The following is a 17,458-nucleotide window of genomic DNA, read 5'->3' on the forward strand; positions in this document are numbered from 1 at the left end:
TAGTGCGAGTTAAAACGTTCAGCCCTCTATTTGGTTGGTTTATCAGAGCTGACCAATTAGAGCGCCGAACGTGATAAATATGTCGTTTGCGTTAACGTAACACAAACTTGCACAGACACGGGTCGTTTGTAAACATGTCTTACGACACAATAAACAAGACTTTTTGCAAAATATATGACTATATTTCGTTCTCCAAAAATTACATACAACTTACAGGAATGTTTGTTAAGTTTACACTGACTGAACGGTTAATGAGTACATAACTTGACTTCGCTTGGCTTCCACATACAAATTAAGCCTACTTACATTTACATACGTACATAATTTCCATGATAAATTTCATTTAGCGTGAACAGTTTTCAAAAACCAACAAATATGTTATATATTTTTTTATAATATAATTTTTGTTAATGAGTTAATCTTTTTGTTATCAATTCCAACAACAATTAATTTTACATACAATGTTATTTTTTAACAATCCTTCATTATGAATTTAATTGATCAAAATCGTTCGTTCACTTCAGTTTTAATACATAATACGTATTTTTGTATTGTTTATCTTTGCCACAATTTAATATGATTTGCCTTTCAATTGACAGCCTAACCGTTACGTCTCTAATCTAAAATCAAGTATTCAATAAAATAATAGAGTAAATTTTGTCTGCAAGATTTTATAGGTAAGCACAGCACTACCCAACCCCAAAACATCATCTCTTGCCATCAACCATCAGCTAGCAGCCAGAAGCAAGTGGCAACGGTACATGTGAGCGAGGCCCAAAGCATTCGCGTAAATACGCGGTAGCATCTCTACATCACCCACAATGTACCCGTGTTTGGGCAGCAGAGCATTCAAGAACGCTCCCACGGGGTGGAAGTCCATCGCGCGCACCCACGCTTCGGCATCATAATGGGCGATACCTCCGATGCCCAGTACTGACATTGTGACCTCCTCCCCATGAGCCTGGCCACAGAGACGCACCGCCGGACCCGTTTCGCACTCGGATCGGTGTTTAAACTTCATATTGAAATAAAAAAACAATTATTGAAGCAAAATCAACAGACACGGCACTGAGGTACTAAGTAATGCCATACTAAGGAATAACCTTACGTTACATTGAAGAAGGATCAAATATCTACACTGCAAGCAAAAATGTTCGTCATGGAAGTTGCAAGCAATTAGTCAGCTAAAATTTATCGCTATTCTCCTCAGAAAGTTGTATTTCAACTGATATAATTTAGCCTGACAGGAACACTTGTTCTCCATCCTATCTGCGAAATGGATAGAGAAATCGAGGAAGTCAAAAGACCAACCACGGTATAGCGATCAACCATATTCTAGACGTCAGTCTTTGAGTAGTTGCTGTTCTGAGGGTGGAGGTATTACGTACATACGCCGTATCACAATGCCCAGATCAGCTGAATCAGGAAATTACACCTACTTTAATGCAACGAAGTTTCTACGGAGTTTTGTAACATCAAGGCCAACGAGGACTAAAGTAGCGTAGCCACTTCACGCGGGCTATTTTTGATCATAATGAAAAACTAGACTCCATGGTCAACCGATTAAAACAGCATCATTTAGAGAAAAGTTAAGCTGTCTATTGAAAGGTTGATTAACAGCAAAACATTCATACAAATGTGTACATCAAGCAATTCTTTGATTGCATTGTTTGTTATCTTAAATAGTTCTTGATACACATTCAATACAACAATAAACCTAGTTGATTAATATATAATACAGACATGTAGTACCTATATTTTAATAACACCGGTAAAATTTACAGTGCCAACTTTAAACTAGATCTTAATGTTGAATGATTAAGATTGATATTTCAAGTGAATTGTTTTATGTCTTCAGTCAGATAGATCCCATTATAAAGTTAGGTTTGTTTCTATAAATGTTGACGTATATATCCACCAATCAACTTTGCGCTTGCCAATTGGCGCTAGTGAGGCGTAAAGTCCTTTTTGCTCTCAAAAGTTGGCATCATCCAATATTTTTATCGACTTTTCGCAACACATGGTGTGTAAAATCTGGTTTTTTTACCGGTATCGTATTTGTTAATGTAGGAAAGCGATATGTTTCCCTCATATACCTAGCTACCTACCTACATAGACACTAAATGACAGATATTACACTTGACAAGTGAAGGTAGAACAAATATTCCACCTAGTTACATGTATAACTATTACAATCAGACTACCCCCTGTATACATTCTTGGTTTAGTATTAAAGCCTCTTAGGTTTTACTAAATCTGCTTAATCTTATACCGAGATGGATAAACATTATCTGTTTCTATGTTACCGTTAATTTATACAATCAGATAATCATTGTCAGAGTCAGTCAACAGTCTTCAAGTAGTGCAAATCAGTTTATTTGTTAAGCTTTTACGCGTAACTTGCGTCTAGGTATGATGTATTTATTTAAATCGTTACAAATCTATATAGTCGATAATGTGGAGACTTATTTAACCGACTTAAAATTAAAGCAAATTGTTATAATTTTGACACGTTTTAAACATTGCGAGTTTGATTTTGACAAAATTTAAAGAATCGGGGCATTTTGGCAGTGTAAGATACATAGAACATTACTTACAATCTAAAACATTAATTTAAGTACATTCAATAACATAGATTTGGCTAAGCCTTATTCAATACCAATAAATTAACACTAGGAATACTAGAATAAATAGAATAAACCTATTGCACAAATAAATAATTGCAGAATATTCAGACCGTGATAAGGTGGTCGGTTCTTATATTCAGCGTACAGTACATTTAAGACTCTGGGAACCCTTAAAACAGTTCTATCGCTTTTCCTAGAAAGAAAACCTTAGCAGGGTATTATTTAGGTTTTATAATAACACTAAATAATGATTCAATCGTCGAATTAGAAAATTCCCTTTACAATTATAGTGAGCACCAGGAACATATAAGAACCGAACCTATACGATCTGAATCAAAGGAGTTTCGACCTTACCCCTAACAAAATGAGCTACATTTTACTAAAAGCTGCAAAGTTACACAAATTACATTTGCAGTCGAAAACGATCGACTAGCTTTTCATGTCACATTCAAACTAATTGGCTACAGCGGTACATTCAGTAGTAATAATAATTACATTAAATATGTTTTGTATATACTGTGGAGAAAACCCATCCAGCATTTCATTTCATACATTCTAGCTACCCGATTTCACTTTGTGCTTAAGTAAACCTTAATTACATACATATAAGGTAGAAATTAGTATGTTAGACAGTACACATACGTTTCTATGAGTTTAGGATTTACCTTCCTAGTTTACATGTGTAGTACTTAGATAATAATTATCTAGATGGACTGTCGAAGAAAATTAACACAACATTGTTGACGACACACTAATTAAATAACGACTTTTTACCCACAAAAGTTATTATTTATGTTTGCGACAGTCAATCTAGACAAAACACACCGATATTATGTTAAGTACATAAGTTGTTAAGTATCGCACCATGTAATGATGTAAACAACGATTATGACATTACATGGTTTGAAGTCCACACATACATGTAAACTAAAACTTATTACATTAGGTCAACAACACTTGTCACACAAACCGAAATGTTCCTCTTTTAATAAATCTTCAATCTAAATCCTTCAGTCTCTTCTGTACCTACTTAACTGTAAAATGATATAAGCACATTCGAATTGACCAATTTTGAATCTTATTCAAAGATCTTAAGGTTGCAAAAGTGGTTTAATGTATATCGAACGTACGTAAGACGGGAGAACTAATTTATTCAGAGCTGACCTCTCAACAGCTATTCTGCCTACCAATTCGGAGAGAAATCGTCATGATTTTAAGTTTAAAATCTCTCCCAAACGTCACCAATAAAGTCCCAATTCACCACTTCACCATACATACCGTCTACAAAAGATCAGCTTAGAACAAACCTAATAAGATTCCCGGTCAGTGTTAGACACATACAACAATGAGCTCTAAACGAATGTAGGTACAGTACCATTTTCCTTGCAGCAGAGTGCTCTGTTAATGGTTAGGAGCAGTCCGCCGGTCGCTCCACAGTATGGCGCTGGTTACACGAAGGTGTACTGGTTGTCGACGGCGCGGATGTCGTGGTGAGCTCCGCTTGCGACCAGCAGCGCCTCCAGCTCCGCACGCCGCATGCGTACGTCGCTGCCGTGGGTCACGTCCAACTGTGAAGTATCAGATGTGTTTAGCTGATGTGTGGAGTGTGGGTAAGGCTATTGTCAAAAATTAAGTAAAACATGGACATGACATGACGCTATAATGACCAAATGATATGATTTTATGCGTAAATATTTTGTAGATCTGTATCAATAGGTACAATTTAAAAGTATTTACAAGTTAATTTCTATGAATGTGTCGACGATAATCAAGACAATTAAAACTGCATACCATACAAAGTTCAAAATTGTCTTTGACTTTCTAATTGTAATCTCGATCTGTCCACAATGTCTCAACTATTCCGATAGAGGACTTTGACACTTCTACACACACACGATAGTTATATTTGTTTTATCGTGAACTTGCATTTTAGCTAGCTATTAGTTTTAAGCACTACATTTACTATGCTGTAATTAAAATATTTACACGAAATAATACAAATCACAAGCTGTACATAAAAGCATAAATATTATAAAAAAAAACTTACCAAATGAGTATGCTTGCAACACAACACACAGACAACAAAAAAAAAAAACGAAGAAAAAATAACACAGCAAAATAAAAAACAAAGCCATTCCATAGAATAAAGTTTAATAATAAAAATTTACAACCAAGAAATTATAATTAAAGCTCGGAAGAACATGATTTTGTACAAATTATAAACAATATAAATTATATTTCTAGTTCCATTGTTAGTACATTATATTAACAGTCCATTTTTTATATCAAACTCGAGTTATGTATGATGATAAATTAATATTACAACAATCAAGGAATATTCTGGCCCCAGACATGTTTCCTTATTAAAATATTATTGAAATACCTTATTAAAATAATAGGAACATTCAATACTATATTTATTTTGTGTTAAATGGCAGTTGGTAAGAAGTAAGCTTCTTCTATTCTCTCTTAATTAAAATATTGTCAAGTCATCGATAAGTGACTGATGGGACCATTTGTTCGCCAGAGCCAAACTATTCCTATAATTCGGGTAAACTAACTAATAGATACCTACGTTTTCATAACTGTCTTATGTTAGCTTCGTAACGAAATAAAAATGCAAACGAATTCGTTTTCAACTAAATTGTATACAAAACGTACCAACTAAGTATAAATGCGATTACTTTAATATAGAACATTGTGATTCCTTGACTCCTATTTATATAGGCACTTAAGTTTATACCTAATGTAATAATATCTTAATTTTTAAATATGACATAAATAAATTTACATTTACCGTCATCAATAAATATATAGCACGTACAGGAATCGTGATAGCTTGATACAAGAGCTACTTACTAAAAATATTGTTCGCTATAATCATGTTCGAAACACCTCAAGGAGGTCAAATATATAACATAATTGCTACTATGTTAAAGCTCTAGGACGTAGCCATCTTAAATTAAAGCATGTTCACGTATTTATTGGCAAAGATCGGCGAACTGTCGATTAGATAAGAATCTATTTTTAATATTGTTTTCTAATGCGTACAAGTGATACGTTTACAGGCCTACGTCTTCATTTGAAAAAGGGCCATAACAACAACACAATTTAAGGTTTAATTTCGTTATATAATTGGCACAAAACAATTTTGACTCTGATCTTTATTTAGTTTGTAGATAAGGACGAAAATAGATGGGTATCGATCGGACCAATTTTCTTCGTAAGTCGTGGGCCGTAAACGAGCATGAGAACAAACAATGCTGAGCAAATATAACTACAAGCTACATACTAACAACATCAATAGCAACAAAATATGAACAAACGCTACTTGAAGGCGAAACATACAAAAAAAAAAAAACATTTCTATGCACAAATATAACTTCATGCTTCGCAATCAGCATGGCGTAATATTATACCCACTACTGGGTACTTATGGCAGTAAGCTTCTGCTTGGCCATAGAGCAGTATTGAGCCTCAAGAGTTTCATGAATCAATGCAATCCAAACCTTAATCCAAGGATGTTTTAGTACAAAAAAAATCTCATTTCCTAATAGGTTTAAGGTTTGTTGCATAGTTTAAATGCCAAATATAATCACATTATATAATTGGCTTTGTGAACCTTATTATTGTCTTTGTCTGTAGTTAAAGCTTCGTAAGGTTCGGTGGGTCAATATGCCTCTTTATTAAAACAGAAGATATGCAAGTCATAAAAAGTGCGTTTGTTGTCGATCCACATTGGTCAATGAATAGACTCTCTAATGGTTCCCGACTGTTTACAGAAAACATTGAGCATCCAGTGTTCATATGTACAACATACAAAATCAGATCTAATGCTCAAGACTTTCATCACTATCCAACAAAAATACAAATAAGCCAATGTCAACAATATAAATTAGAAATAAATATTTACATTCACTGGTGAATATAATAACTGCCAACTTTCGACATATTAGCTTAAATGTATTTTATTTTATGAAAACAATCGAGAAGCATTAGTCCCAAAGGCAGTAAAAGGTTCGGTTACACGTGCGCAAAACTAATTGATCCAGCAAACATTTGCGCAGTGTGCGAAGTATGTGGTGGAGGTTGGTACGTGTAACCGCGCCTTATGAAACCATCTGTGCATGGCTCACTTGTTGTCGGTTCCCGTCCTGGCAGACGACGTACTCGGTGAGCGTGACGTCGGCCGCGCCGCCCGACTCCAGCGGGATGGGGTGCGCGCGGAAGTGCTCCAGCATGTCGTGCACGTTCGGGAACCACAGGTGCTGCACGCGACACTGGCCCGTCTCGCTCAGGGTCATACGGAGGTGTTTTGCGCGACCCTGTTAAACGATATTAGGATTAATTAATTATTACTAGAAAAACAACCAAACCCTTAAAGGAAGGAATAGAAGGATGATAATGCTTAGAGCAGTCAAGATTATAGTAGTTAATGTAATGTAAAAAGCTGGAAATACTTATAAGTATTTAAGGTTCAAAGTTTTAGGGGCTTGTTTTTCTTTTTCAATACTAATAGGTACAATAATCCTAATAATTCTGGTAGGTAACTCACCTGGAAGTTGAACGTGAGCACATACTCCCCGCGCCGCGTCTCGCTCTGCCGCACGAGGTAGCAGCCGTGTCCACTGGCGCCGCCCGCCAGCACGCAGGCCGCGGCGGCCGCGCGGGCCAACGTGCCGTGGAACCACGGCCACTCCGCCAGCGAGATGCGGGACGATGACTCACAAGCTTCCTCTGCTATCGAACCTGTATCAAATTGAAGCTTGTTTGATTCTTAAGTTTCTTACACTGCTCATATCGCTCCTAATCACACCAATTCAGCTCACTATCATAGGTGGGTGGCGCTGATCGCTTGCCATCGGGAGATCCGTCTACTCGTTTGCCTCCTATCCCATAAAAATAAGGTGCTTACTAACAAAAAAGTTGGATGTATGATGTTAGGAATTTCACCAGTGTCTGGTTCTTAACGATCGTGATATCAAAATCTTTGCAATTCATGCAGTTCTGTTAAAAACAATACGTAGACTACAGCGTTACACACAGTGGTACACAATGGACCGATCGCTTACGACTAGGAAGTGTGAGTATGTATATGAGTTATGAATCCATCATTTGTGATGACTGGTAATGTAAATAATGCGTAAGCCTTGCATTCAGTTGCAATACCGCATCGCCCCGTAGTAGTGTACTGGATTCTGAACAGTTTGGTGTTAATAGTTATGCATTTTTTTATAAAAAGTCTAATGGAAATGTCTTTTAAATGATTATACAGTTTTAGTCCATTTGTTGTGTTATGTGGTTGAGTAAGAAGAGCTTTCAATTAATTCAAGAGTAAATATTAGATTTTCTTTTACCTAATTCAGCTTCTTCAGGAGTGTCAGTAGCTAAGTCAATGTTGCTGGTGCTGGTTGGCAGGTCTCTTCTTGGTGGCAGGTCCGGGGGTGCCGGTTCTGGCATGCCTGGCAGCGCGTCTGGCGGAGGCTGCGTGGTCGGCGGCGCCCTCATACAGTATTTGATAGTTGCCAACCACGATTTCATATCATCTACATCAGCTGCTTCTATTACATATTCCATGTTATTGTCTGCCTGCAATGGTTTATAATTAGATGTAAGTATAAATACTGCTTAAGTACCTATTATTAGTTATGTGCTAACATGTCCGAGCATTAAATGTAAAGTACTTGGGGTTTATTCGGCAAACCCTTGCACACCTGTTGAGTAGAACATGGACTAACTAAAACATTTAAATGTCAATATTGTGCCCAGTATATGGCAATATGCCCGACCCCCCTATTACATTGGACTTATAACATAAATGGTGAAAAGTGGGTGGACATTGTACAGTGGCATTACATGCCATAATGTGCACCTCTGCCTACACCTTCGGGGATAACAGGTGCGATGATACATCACAATAAACAATAATTATTCGTTTTTTATTATGTTTATAGATAAAAAAACACTATCTTTAGAACTTGAGATGGGATATTTACCATGTTTATTTATGTCTATGAGTTTCCGGTATTTCCGCACTGTTGCAAGAACCATGCTCACAGATGAGTTCATTGGTATTGCTCATAGTCATACATAAACATGGTAAATACCCCGTCTCAAGTTCTAATAATAACAATTTAGTTACTAAAAAAATCTATAAAGTTACTGCTTATTAGCATCATAAGTTAATGTGAAATGCGTTTATGAAATTTCACCTAGTGTTTTAATTAGATATTCTGCTTATTAAGGATTATATCTGTTTGATAACTTAACTAAAAAAGAGGGATAGATACTTATGATCACATTGATTTCTGTTACACATTTTTTAATATTATCATTTGATAAGTATGTGTTATTAAATATAATGTTTTAATGCAGGTCTAGAAGTTGTAATCACAATTTATTTCCTACATGAAATGTACCAGAAAGTTTAGTAATAATTTTCCGATATGTTAAAATTGAAAATTCACAGCAGTGAGCACTCAAGTAATCATTGATCAAACATTCTAATTAGGTATATCAAGTTCACAAAAATGAGGAAATCATTATTGTAGGCTATTTGCAAAAATAAACTCATTGTTTCATCCTACTAAACAGTTTTTGTTTTACAATTTTTCCCTAAAAATGTTAGAAAATAATAAATCAATAAAAATAAGGTGTTGCTTCACAACAACAGCATGGTCTACAGGACAACTTGTTGCATGAATAACAGTTGGATTAAATAATACTTTACCTTCAATACAAAAGTATTTTCATGATCAGGCATCTCCAGCGCAGTGGTTTCCCGAGCTTCCGATATAAGGAAACAAAATACTCCACTGCGAGGCTTCTGTGCTTTTGGAGGAGAGTAGAACTCTAGCATGTAACCCCCTACCGTCTTCACCAAAGCTAGCCTGCATCTCTCCCACTTCTGTGGGCCACCGGGCTGTTCCAGACTCTCAGGAGTTAAATAATTTACTAGCCCTTCCTTCCTACATTCTACAACTATCTTAGCTAATTTAGTCTTGTTGTGTTTGTTCAGATGTGATGAGAGCTCCACCTCGTCCGAGTGTTGCTTGTGGAACAACCCCTTTCCGCGTCTCAGACCTTTGAAAGATAACCTTCGGAAAAACGGTTTGTGTTGCGTTTTTGGCGAGTCTGTGTCCTCCGAATAGTCACTCTCGTCGTGTCCCGTGTGTGTGCCGTTGGGGAGCTTATGCAAAGATTTCAACTTCCCAATTTCATACTCGAACTGTTCCGAGAAACATTCCACGAATTTCTTCAACAGCTCCTTATGCGGAGCTTGCGGCCGCGTTGCAGGGTCGCCGGCACCGGTTTGTACGTACTGCAAGCAAGCCTTGGCGAAGTCCTGAGCGGCGGCTTTGGCCTGACGCTCGCAGAACTCGACCCATCCGTCGGGATCGCCGTCGGACGGGCCCGCCATGGCAAGCAATTTCTTTAGCAGCTCCACTTGGAAGGCGGATATTTAATACGCCACATTAAACACTATAACTTCGCACTAAATATACACTATTTTTCGGCTTATTATCGAGTTTCATGCCAATTTTGTAATCAAAATAAGATTCACGATGCTATCACAAGTTTTCTCGCGAAAACAAGTTTTGTTGCCATGCGTAAAAAATAAATGTTTGTTTTCGTTTGCAGTCTTAAGACATATTATGAAGAATAGCAAAAACCAAATGTTTTGATACAATAAATGTAACGATTAAGAGAAAATTGTAAATTTTAATTATTTTTCAAATCGTGTTTAATTACTAAGATTAATATTTACTTTTTTGTGCATTGATTAGTTAATAATCTTCGAAGCTAGATGTCACTACTTATGCAAAATAGAGCAAGTTTCAAAGTTTTCTACTAGATGTCACTTTCTCAGAAGTTTCTTTTGTGTCAGATGTCGACCACTAGATGTCGTTAATGTTTGTAAGTCCTACTAATATTATCAGTGCGACAGTAGTGAGGTTGTATGGATAGATGGATGTTTGTTACTCTTTCACAAAAAACTACGTAGGTAATTATTAGTTACTATCAGAGGCGGATTATTAAGAGATGACCCTAGGCAAGTACCCCGCAGACATACCACTCTGGGTACGCCTGTCCTACTGTTACGCTGCGTCGCGGTGCCACTTCGAACTTGGTGCCCTAATACATTTGCCTAGATTACAGATACAACACTGGGTAGGTAGATACTGTCATTCATCAATTTGACGATATAGGCAGGTACCTAAGTAGTGAATTTTTAAACTAAAAATTATTAAGCGCTATTTGACGCAAAAATATAAGCTACGATTTTATACAAAATTCAATAGAAAAATATAGTTTTTTGATATTTCGATAAAAGTATTGAATTTGACTACTTATCAATTACTTTATTGTAAATTCATAGCATCGAAGCTGCTTACTGAACTGAACTGACACCGATGTTTAAGTACCTATAGGTATTTGCAACACCAAAGGCACCTATCATCAGTACGTTTCGGACCATGTAGGAAACTGTTTAATTGTGCCATCATATTCGGGGGAGAAGGCCTCTCGGAGAAATATCAAAGAGTTGATGTAGGAAACTTCTCAAGACAGAAACCTAAGTACTGTAATTTAAAAACCATTTCAAGGTAAGTAAGAATATAGGATTTTTAAAGTTTTCCATAAAATCAGAGAACAAACCATAATAAAATTGTAGGTATTTTTTAAACAGCAAGTTCATGACATGTTTGGTGCCCTCTGAAATTAATAAAAATACTGTAACGTCCAGAAATACCCAAGGACCACTTACATGCGTCATCGGCATCACATCTTTTCTCATAAACCCCGTCTAGCGTCGATCGTAAAGTGCGCGCGCTCATCTCTGTCAAATTTCCAATAATCTTATTTTGGCGCGCATCAGGCACCCCGATGACGGATATATGGGAGCCATCTTGTGAACGATGCGCATGCGTGCGGCCGTTCACCTGAACCGCGACGATAGTTTTACGACATCCCTCTATATTTTGCGATGATAAAAATAATAGTAACACCTTGACCACGGACTGAATATCGGTCAAATTGTTACGTTTTTGTGTTGCGAAGTTATATCATTGTTTCATTCGTATTTTTGTGAATGTGGCCAGTTCTACTGGAACTGGCGTAGATATTGTTCAGACTAAAGCATGTATCTTTTGTTTGAATAATAAGTATCATGAGACACGCATCTTACTAAGTTAATTGTCAATAACGGCATCATCATCATTAACAACCGCCTATAAGTGGTCACTACAAAGGCCTCTTCTCACACGAGGAAGGTTTGAGCATTAATCACCACGCTAGCTAAATGCAGGTTGGCGATTTCAAACTTAAAATCAGAAATTTTAATCCCAGTTGTCCTCACGATGTTTTCCTTCACCTTTAGTCAGTGCTTAGTTAGAAAGTACATTTAACTCGGGAAAAGGCACATTAGTACTTTGCTGTTGGTAGGTTTGGAACCCGGACGCCCATGGATGAGAAACGGGCGTCTTAAGTCTCCGGGCCTCCACGACATCGAACGGCAATAACGGCTTACTCACGTGAAATCACTTAGTAATATTTTACTAGTTTCAAGTCACAACGGAACTCTTACCATTCATTAGTACTTAGCAGTTTTGCAGTAATTTGACGTGACTACCTTAACTGTTATTTTCAAATATTTACCCAGAGAATGTCTCATACTCAGGCACTTCACAATAACAGAGATACCTAAGTTGCTTGTTTTAGAATACATTTTCAGTACAAACATTTTTTTTTCAGTTTTCAGAAAATTTTTCAAATTATTTAACGACAAAGTTGGTCTCGATTGGAAGTACTACTGGCAGTTTCTGGCTTACAGGAAGTTCAGTGGTTTTGTAAGTGTGGCGATGGCGAGTTTTTCCCAAAAAATAATTATCTTCTTGTAGGCTTTGATCGATACCCATTGACATTAGATTATAGCTTTGATTTTAAAAGCTCTCATCAAAAGGCTAAATACAATATGTTGTAATAAATAGTAGAGAAGAAGAAAGAAGAAGTAGAATGAACATGTAAGATCTATCATGCGAAAGACAACTGCAACAAACAACAACAGTTACTTATATAGTGCTGATGTTGGCTGAATCGTTAGTAACTTAACTATTATTTCCGAGAAATTATTCTTTTGAAGAGGCTGTTTAGAAAACAGAATTAGCTGCGCACCGCACACTCGCGCGTCGTTTACGATCTCTTCCAGTAAACAAACGCTACTGTTTCGTGTTTACAGAGAAAGTTTTGTTACAGTACGGTGACTATGATTGTAGTTTTCTCATGGAAGAGCATTAGTATCACTGAAATAAACATAAGATGTAAAAATGAACATGTACTCCATCCATAGGGAGATGAGGTTGAAGAAAGATGAAGGAGATGAGGGATGAGTTCAATCTGAAACAGCTTAAAAGAATTTGAACTACATACTTCAAACAGAACTACATAAAAAATATACGGATGGTTGCCTTAGAACGCTTAGACAAGTATTTGCTATTCATCTATACCAACACAGGATTGCATTAGTCTTTTCATGCAATAATGTCATCCGTCCTCTATTAACAAAAATATTAGGAACGTTTGGATGTCCCAACTTTCCAACAAGTCGTAGTGTTAGTACAAAGCCGTTTTTCTGGCGATGCATCCGGCGCAGGAGTGGCCGCTGACAGACAAATGCTTGCAGGAAGACCGTGTCGTTAGCGCTGTCGTCGCCTGCGCACTGTAAACTTAAATAAGAGCAGCTCTCTTAGCTTGCTCATGATTTTTCACTGCATTAGATGTTCGTACTTTATTTTCGGATATTTTTAAAGCTGTGTTTCTACTTTAGAGTAGTAAACTTGATTTCCTTTTTGCGATATACTGTAAATTGTGTTGCAAATTATGAAGATGTTTTTGACAAAAAAAAATGTTACGAACTGGGGATGATCAAGAAAGATCAAGACATTTTCCTGAAAAAGTTAGCCAATGATATAAGTAACTTATATGACAAGGAGTTAATATTATTTTGATATAACTATTATTAGTAGTTTTTTATTAAAAAGATGCTGCTTTTATTGGGTAATTGCCCATTTCAGAGCACACCTATCTGTATCTACGTCTAAAAATAAGCATTTCTCCAACGTAGCCGAACGTCTAGGCAGTAAAGGTTCAACGACGGAGCTCAGTACACCATGACAAATGACCTGTTGCCACAGCACACATTAATACTTAGCATTCAATACCCAAATAGACTGATACATTAAACAACCTATTAGCTGGTGATTTGTATTATTTTTTAACAGAACTGTTCTGTAGCGTGGGATGTTCTTTGTGCACGTTCAAACTCCACCTATTAGCATCCCGTCCCATTCACACTTGCTAAATGACTCACCATAGAGCGAGACAACAACATACAAGTCACGCCTACAGTTTAAAAAAAGCTTTTCTCTTGACCGAAAATATTGGGAGAATATCTAATGATATAGTTGCAGATAATAAATAAAATAGTATAAAATATTATGAATTATAATGTTGTTATGTTTCGTTCAGATATCATTCGACAGGATTGTTTCGAATAAAAAATAATGTGATAATAAAAATAAATTACGTTTTTCAAAAACTTTTTTTAATATTCGACAGTTACATGGATGTATTTTAAAAGACCGATGTTCTGTTAATATTTCTGGTATATAGGTATATACAGTCTATGTGTATATTTCTTTTTACTTTAATTCTGCCTTCTAGTTATGTGATAAATGCAAGCTTTTTTCCATTATGTCGATTCTACATACATTTGGGATGTTTTGTCACAATCAATGAAAGAAATATTAATATTCTGACCAACTTATTAATGTAGGAACAACCTACATAATATAATTCGTGTCTCCCCATTTATATTTCTTTATGAAATATTATCCCTTGCTCATGCCAAGTAGTGTTCTTATTTTTTTAAACGGAAACTAACATTCGAATTTATTGATACTTATTATAAAAAAAGACAAGTTAATTCAGTTTAGTTTTTTTTCGATTAATGTGATATTTTCTAGTAAAAAAAGAAATATAAAAGTTTGTATCAAAGTTGAAAACATGTATGTTAGATTTTTATGCATTTTTATAAATGTCGGTATTTTGTTTGAAGAAATGGTCAGTTAGTTTTATCTCAAAGGATTGATCTAATCGAACTCCCTGTCTTTCAAGTTGATTTTTGACTCGATCAATAAGTTTTTAGATTTATGAATCTGCTACGAGAGTTCGTAGCGCGCGTAGCAGTCGTAATACTAAGGAACTATAATGATACATTTTCGCAAATGAAGAATGCCCAAAAAATACCGTGAGCCGATTAAAATCATTCATGTACAATATAATATACCTACCATAAGAAGGAGGTTTTGGCTCCCAGACTACAACCGAACGGTTCGGCAGAATGTAGAATGTTAAAATTTTGTATAGCAGGGCGCGTGAATAACTGACGCTTTGTTTTTTTTTCTGAGTGTGTCACGAATTAAAGAGATGAAAAATACAGATAAAGAATTACATTTACTAGAATCACAAGTTAACCCCCAAAGTCTTTAGATTATCATCGATTAGCAGCGTTATAAACGGCGACACCGATCGCTATGGCATAGCCCAATTAAAATGAAATTAAATGGTAATAAATTAATTGTTTTTTTTTTTCATTAAAATGGTTTTAAGTTCTATTATTTTTTCTTTTCTATTAATTTTCATTATCTTTCCTTACCCAGTAAGCTAATATAGAAATTGGATCATGTTAATAGGTTATGTATGTATGGATCTAAAAGCTAAAGAAATATACAAGGATCCCAGTAGGGGAAGCTGCTTAGTTCCAGCTAACCCATGGAATAAAGGTATGTATAATCTTAAGTCATATTTCTTTACATTCCTCGACGGTGACACTGTGGGAATATACTTTGATGGAGTGGGTCACCCCTTGACATTCGTTATGGGTTTAGAATAATTATTGTTTATTTACGCACATAAACAATAATGACTAATGACTTGTAGATGTACTTAAATCAAAATAACAAGTAGTGAGACTAACTTTGGTATTTTCTAGTAGGGGTATACAAAAAGAATACTTGTTTGAAATCGAAATGGATAAAAAGTAGATCTGTACAATTGATGACGTTGATAAATGATACCTTTTATATAGATATTCAAATTCACGACTTTATCTAAGTAAGTATAAGGTTCAGAGTAGCTAACCTAACACAGTCCTTGAATACTAAATTCGCTGTCACATTCGTAAATAATATTTTGAATGACGTTGGTCTACAAAGGTTGGCAACCGGTAGTCGGTGGACCACTAATGGTCCGCAGAAGACAAAAATGGTCCGCGTAACGAAACAAGAAATACACCAGACTACACGTCTGTCCGATAAATACCCCGGTTAAAGCTGGAATTAAACTTACATATATTATGTTAAACCACACTACTGAGAGAAACACTGATTTCAATAACCCAATAGTTGTTATTTTTTTTTGAGTGGATGCAAAAATTAGAGTTTGGGACCACTTAAAAAAGAATTATCATTAGTGATCTCTAACCTAACAAAAAATATAATTATAATTAAGTGGTTCTTGCAGAGGAAAAGGTTGGGAACCACTGATTTTGTTAATCATGTCTACTCGCAACGAATAAGGAAACGAATTTGAGTTGTAATTAAAGCGTGAAATTGTGTAAAAACACACAATCAAAATGCGTGAAATTACTTCCAAATGTACAATCATTTTATGTTTTAGTTCTCTCTATCTAGCAGAAGATAGACTTTTTTTAATGGGACAAACTCGCCATAACCTACCGTTGCAACTCCTGTGTGAAAACACCGAAACACTGAAGACCGGCGCGTCTTAGGGACATGAATGACTATCTTGGATTCCGTAATGAAATAAACCAGAAGATATCATTAGAAGAGAAGATAGACTTCTAGAATGTACTGTAGCTACGGTAACTAGAGCCACATACATTTTCCTAGATTTATATACATCGTTGTTTATGCTTAGAATTCCTACCTGTGAATCAGTAGCTGCACTGGAGTGGATGTTTACTGGTAGATTGATCAATGAGCTCACTACCCGCGAGATAAATAAAATGTACACTTATGTGTTGAGAGATCAGGTATACAGAACGAATAATGTTCTAGACTTCAAGTAGGTAAGTACTACACGTGCAAACTATTTATCTATTGGATATTTTTATTCTTTCGTGGAATTCAGGTAGAGGAGGATTTTGATTTGGACAAGGATTGAGAAACGGTTGTTATGGGATTATAATAGAATTTTATTAATTGGAAAGATATGTAGCTGCAAACATTTGCTGAAAACGATTTTGAAAGCATAGATGACAGATAAAGAAATGAAATGAGTGAGTGGATTTGGGACATCTGAAAGTGAGACACGAATAAATGGTTGATTTCTGGTTGATTTTAGTGCATTTAAACTACACATGACTTTTCATACAGTAGTTTCTCTGTATTTGTATGAAATTGTATTTATCATATTGGGTGTATACCTCATATACTCAGGGTACCTGCACAGGCTTAGCTCACAAAAGCTTTTACATAAACATTAATTATCTCTTTACCTGTCCGATGAACGAAGTCTGCAAGTAATTAAAGAGTAAATTATGGCCATGTAGCCGATACTGTGTCTTGATTAAAATATAACTTAGACTCAACAAACATTTCTGGACAATTTCATCTGGTGAGTGGGTTTCAATAGGTACATAAGTTTAAGAGTTAAATCAAAACGTACATCGTCGATACCATCCGTCTAAGTGGTGCGTACAACACAGGTAAGATTCGAAGCAACAAACAGTGCAGTACATAATTCAGATG

At 35.9% G+C, this 17,458-nt stretch overlaps 1 protein-coding gene across 1 annotated transcript; it reads right to left on the reverse strand.

The window, feature by feature from the left end:
* Nucleotides 1–160: 160 nt before the first annotated feature.
* LOC118274749 (SH2B adapter protein 1) lies at nucleotides 161–10,238 on the reverse strand. The gene is made up of 5 exons (XM_035592440.2): nucleotides 9,358–10,238; nucleotides 7,985–8,216; nucleotides 7,183–7,376; nucleotides 6,764–6,952; nucleotides 161–4,195 (listed from the first exon to the last, which is right to left on the reverse strand). Exons 1-5 carry the CDS (start codon nucleotides 10,045–10,047, stop codon nucleotides 4,076–4,078), a joined length of 1,425 nt encoding a protein of 474 aa, XP_035448333.1. The 5' UTR covers nucleotides 10,048–10,238; the 3' UTR covers nucleotides 161–4,075.
* Nucleotides 10,239–17,458: the final 7,220 nt, after the last annotated feature.

This window comes from Spodoptera frugiperda, chromosome 11, assembly GCF_023101765.2.
Source record: "Spodoptera frugiperda isolate SF20-4 chromosome 11, AGI-APGP_CSIRO_Sfru_2.0, whole genome shotgun sequence".
Classification (NCBI taxonomy): Eukaryota; Metazoa; Arthropoda; class Insecta; order Lepidoptera; family Noctuidae; genus Spodoptera; species Spodoptera frugiperda.

What these genes read in the sequence shown, in the direction of transcription:
- LOC118274749 (XM_035592440.2), bottom strand. Translation starts at nt 10,047, where the DNA reads ATGGCGGGCCCGTCCGACGGCGATCCCGACGGATGGGTCGAGTTCTGC. An exon ending in AAAATACTTTTGTATTGAAG is followed by an intron (nt 8,217 to 9,357) that starts GTAAAGTATTAT and finishes AAACCATTGCAG; the next exon opens with GCAGACAATAACATGGAATA. An exon ending in TCCTGAAGAAGCTGAATTAG is followed by an intron (nt 7,377 to 7,984) that starts GTAAAAGAAAAT and finishes AATTTGATACAG; the next exon opens with GTTCGATAGCAGAGGAAGCT.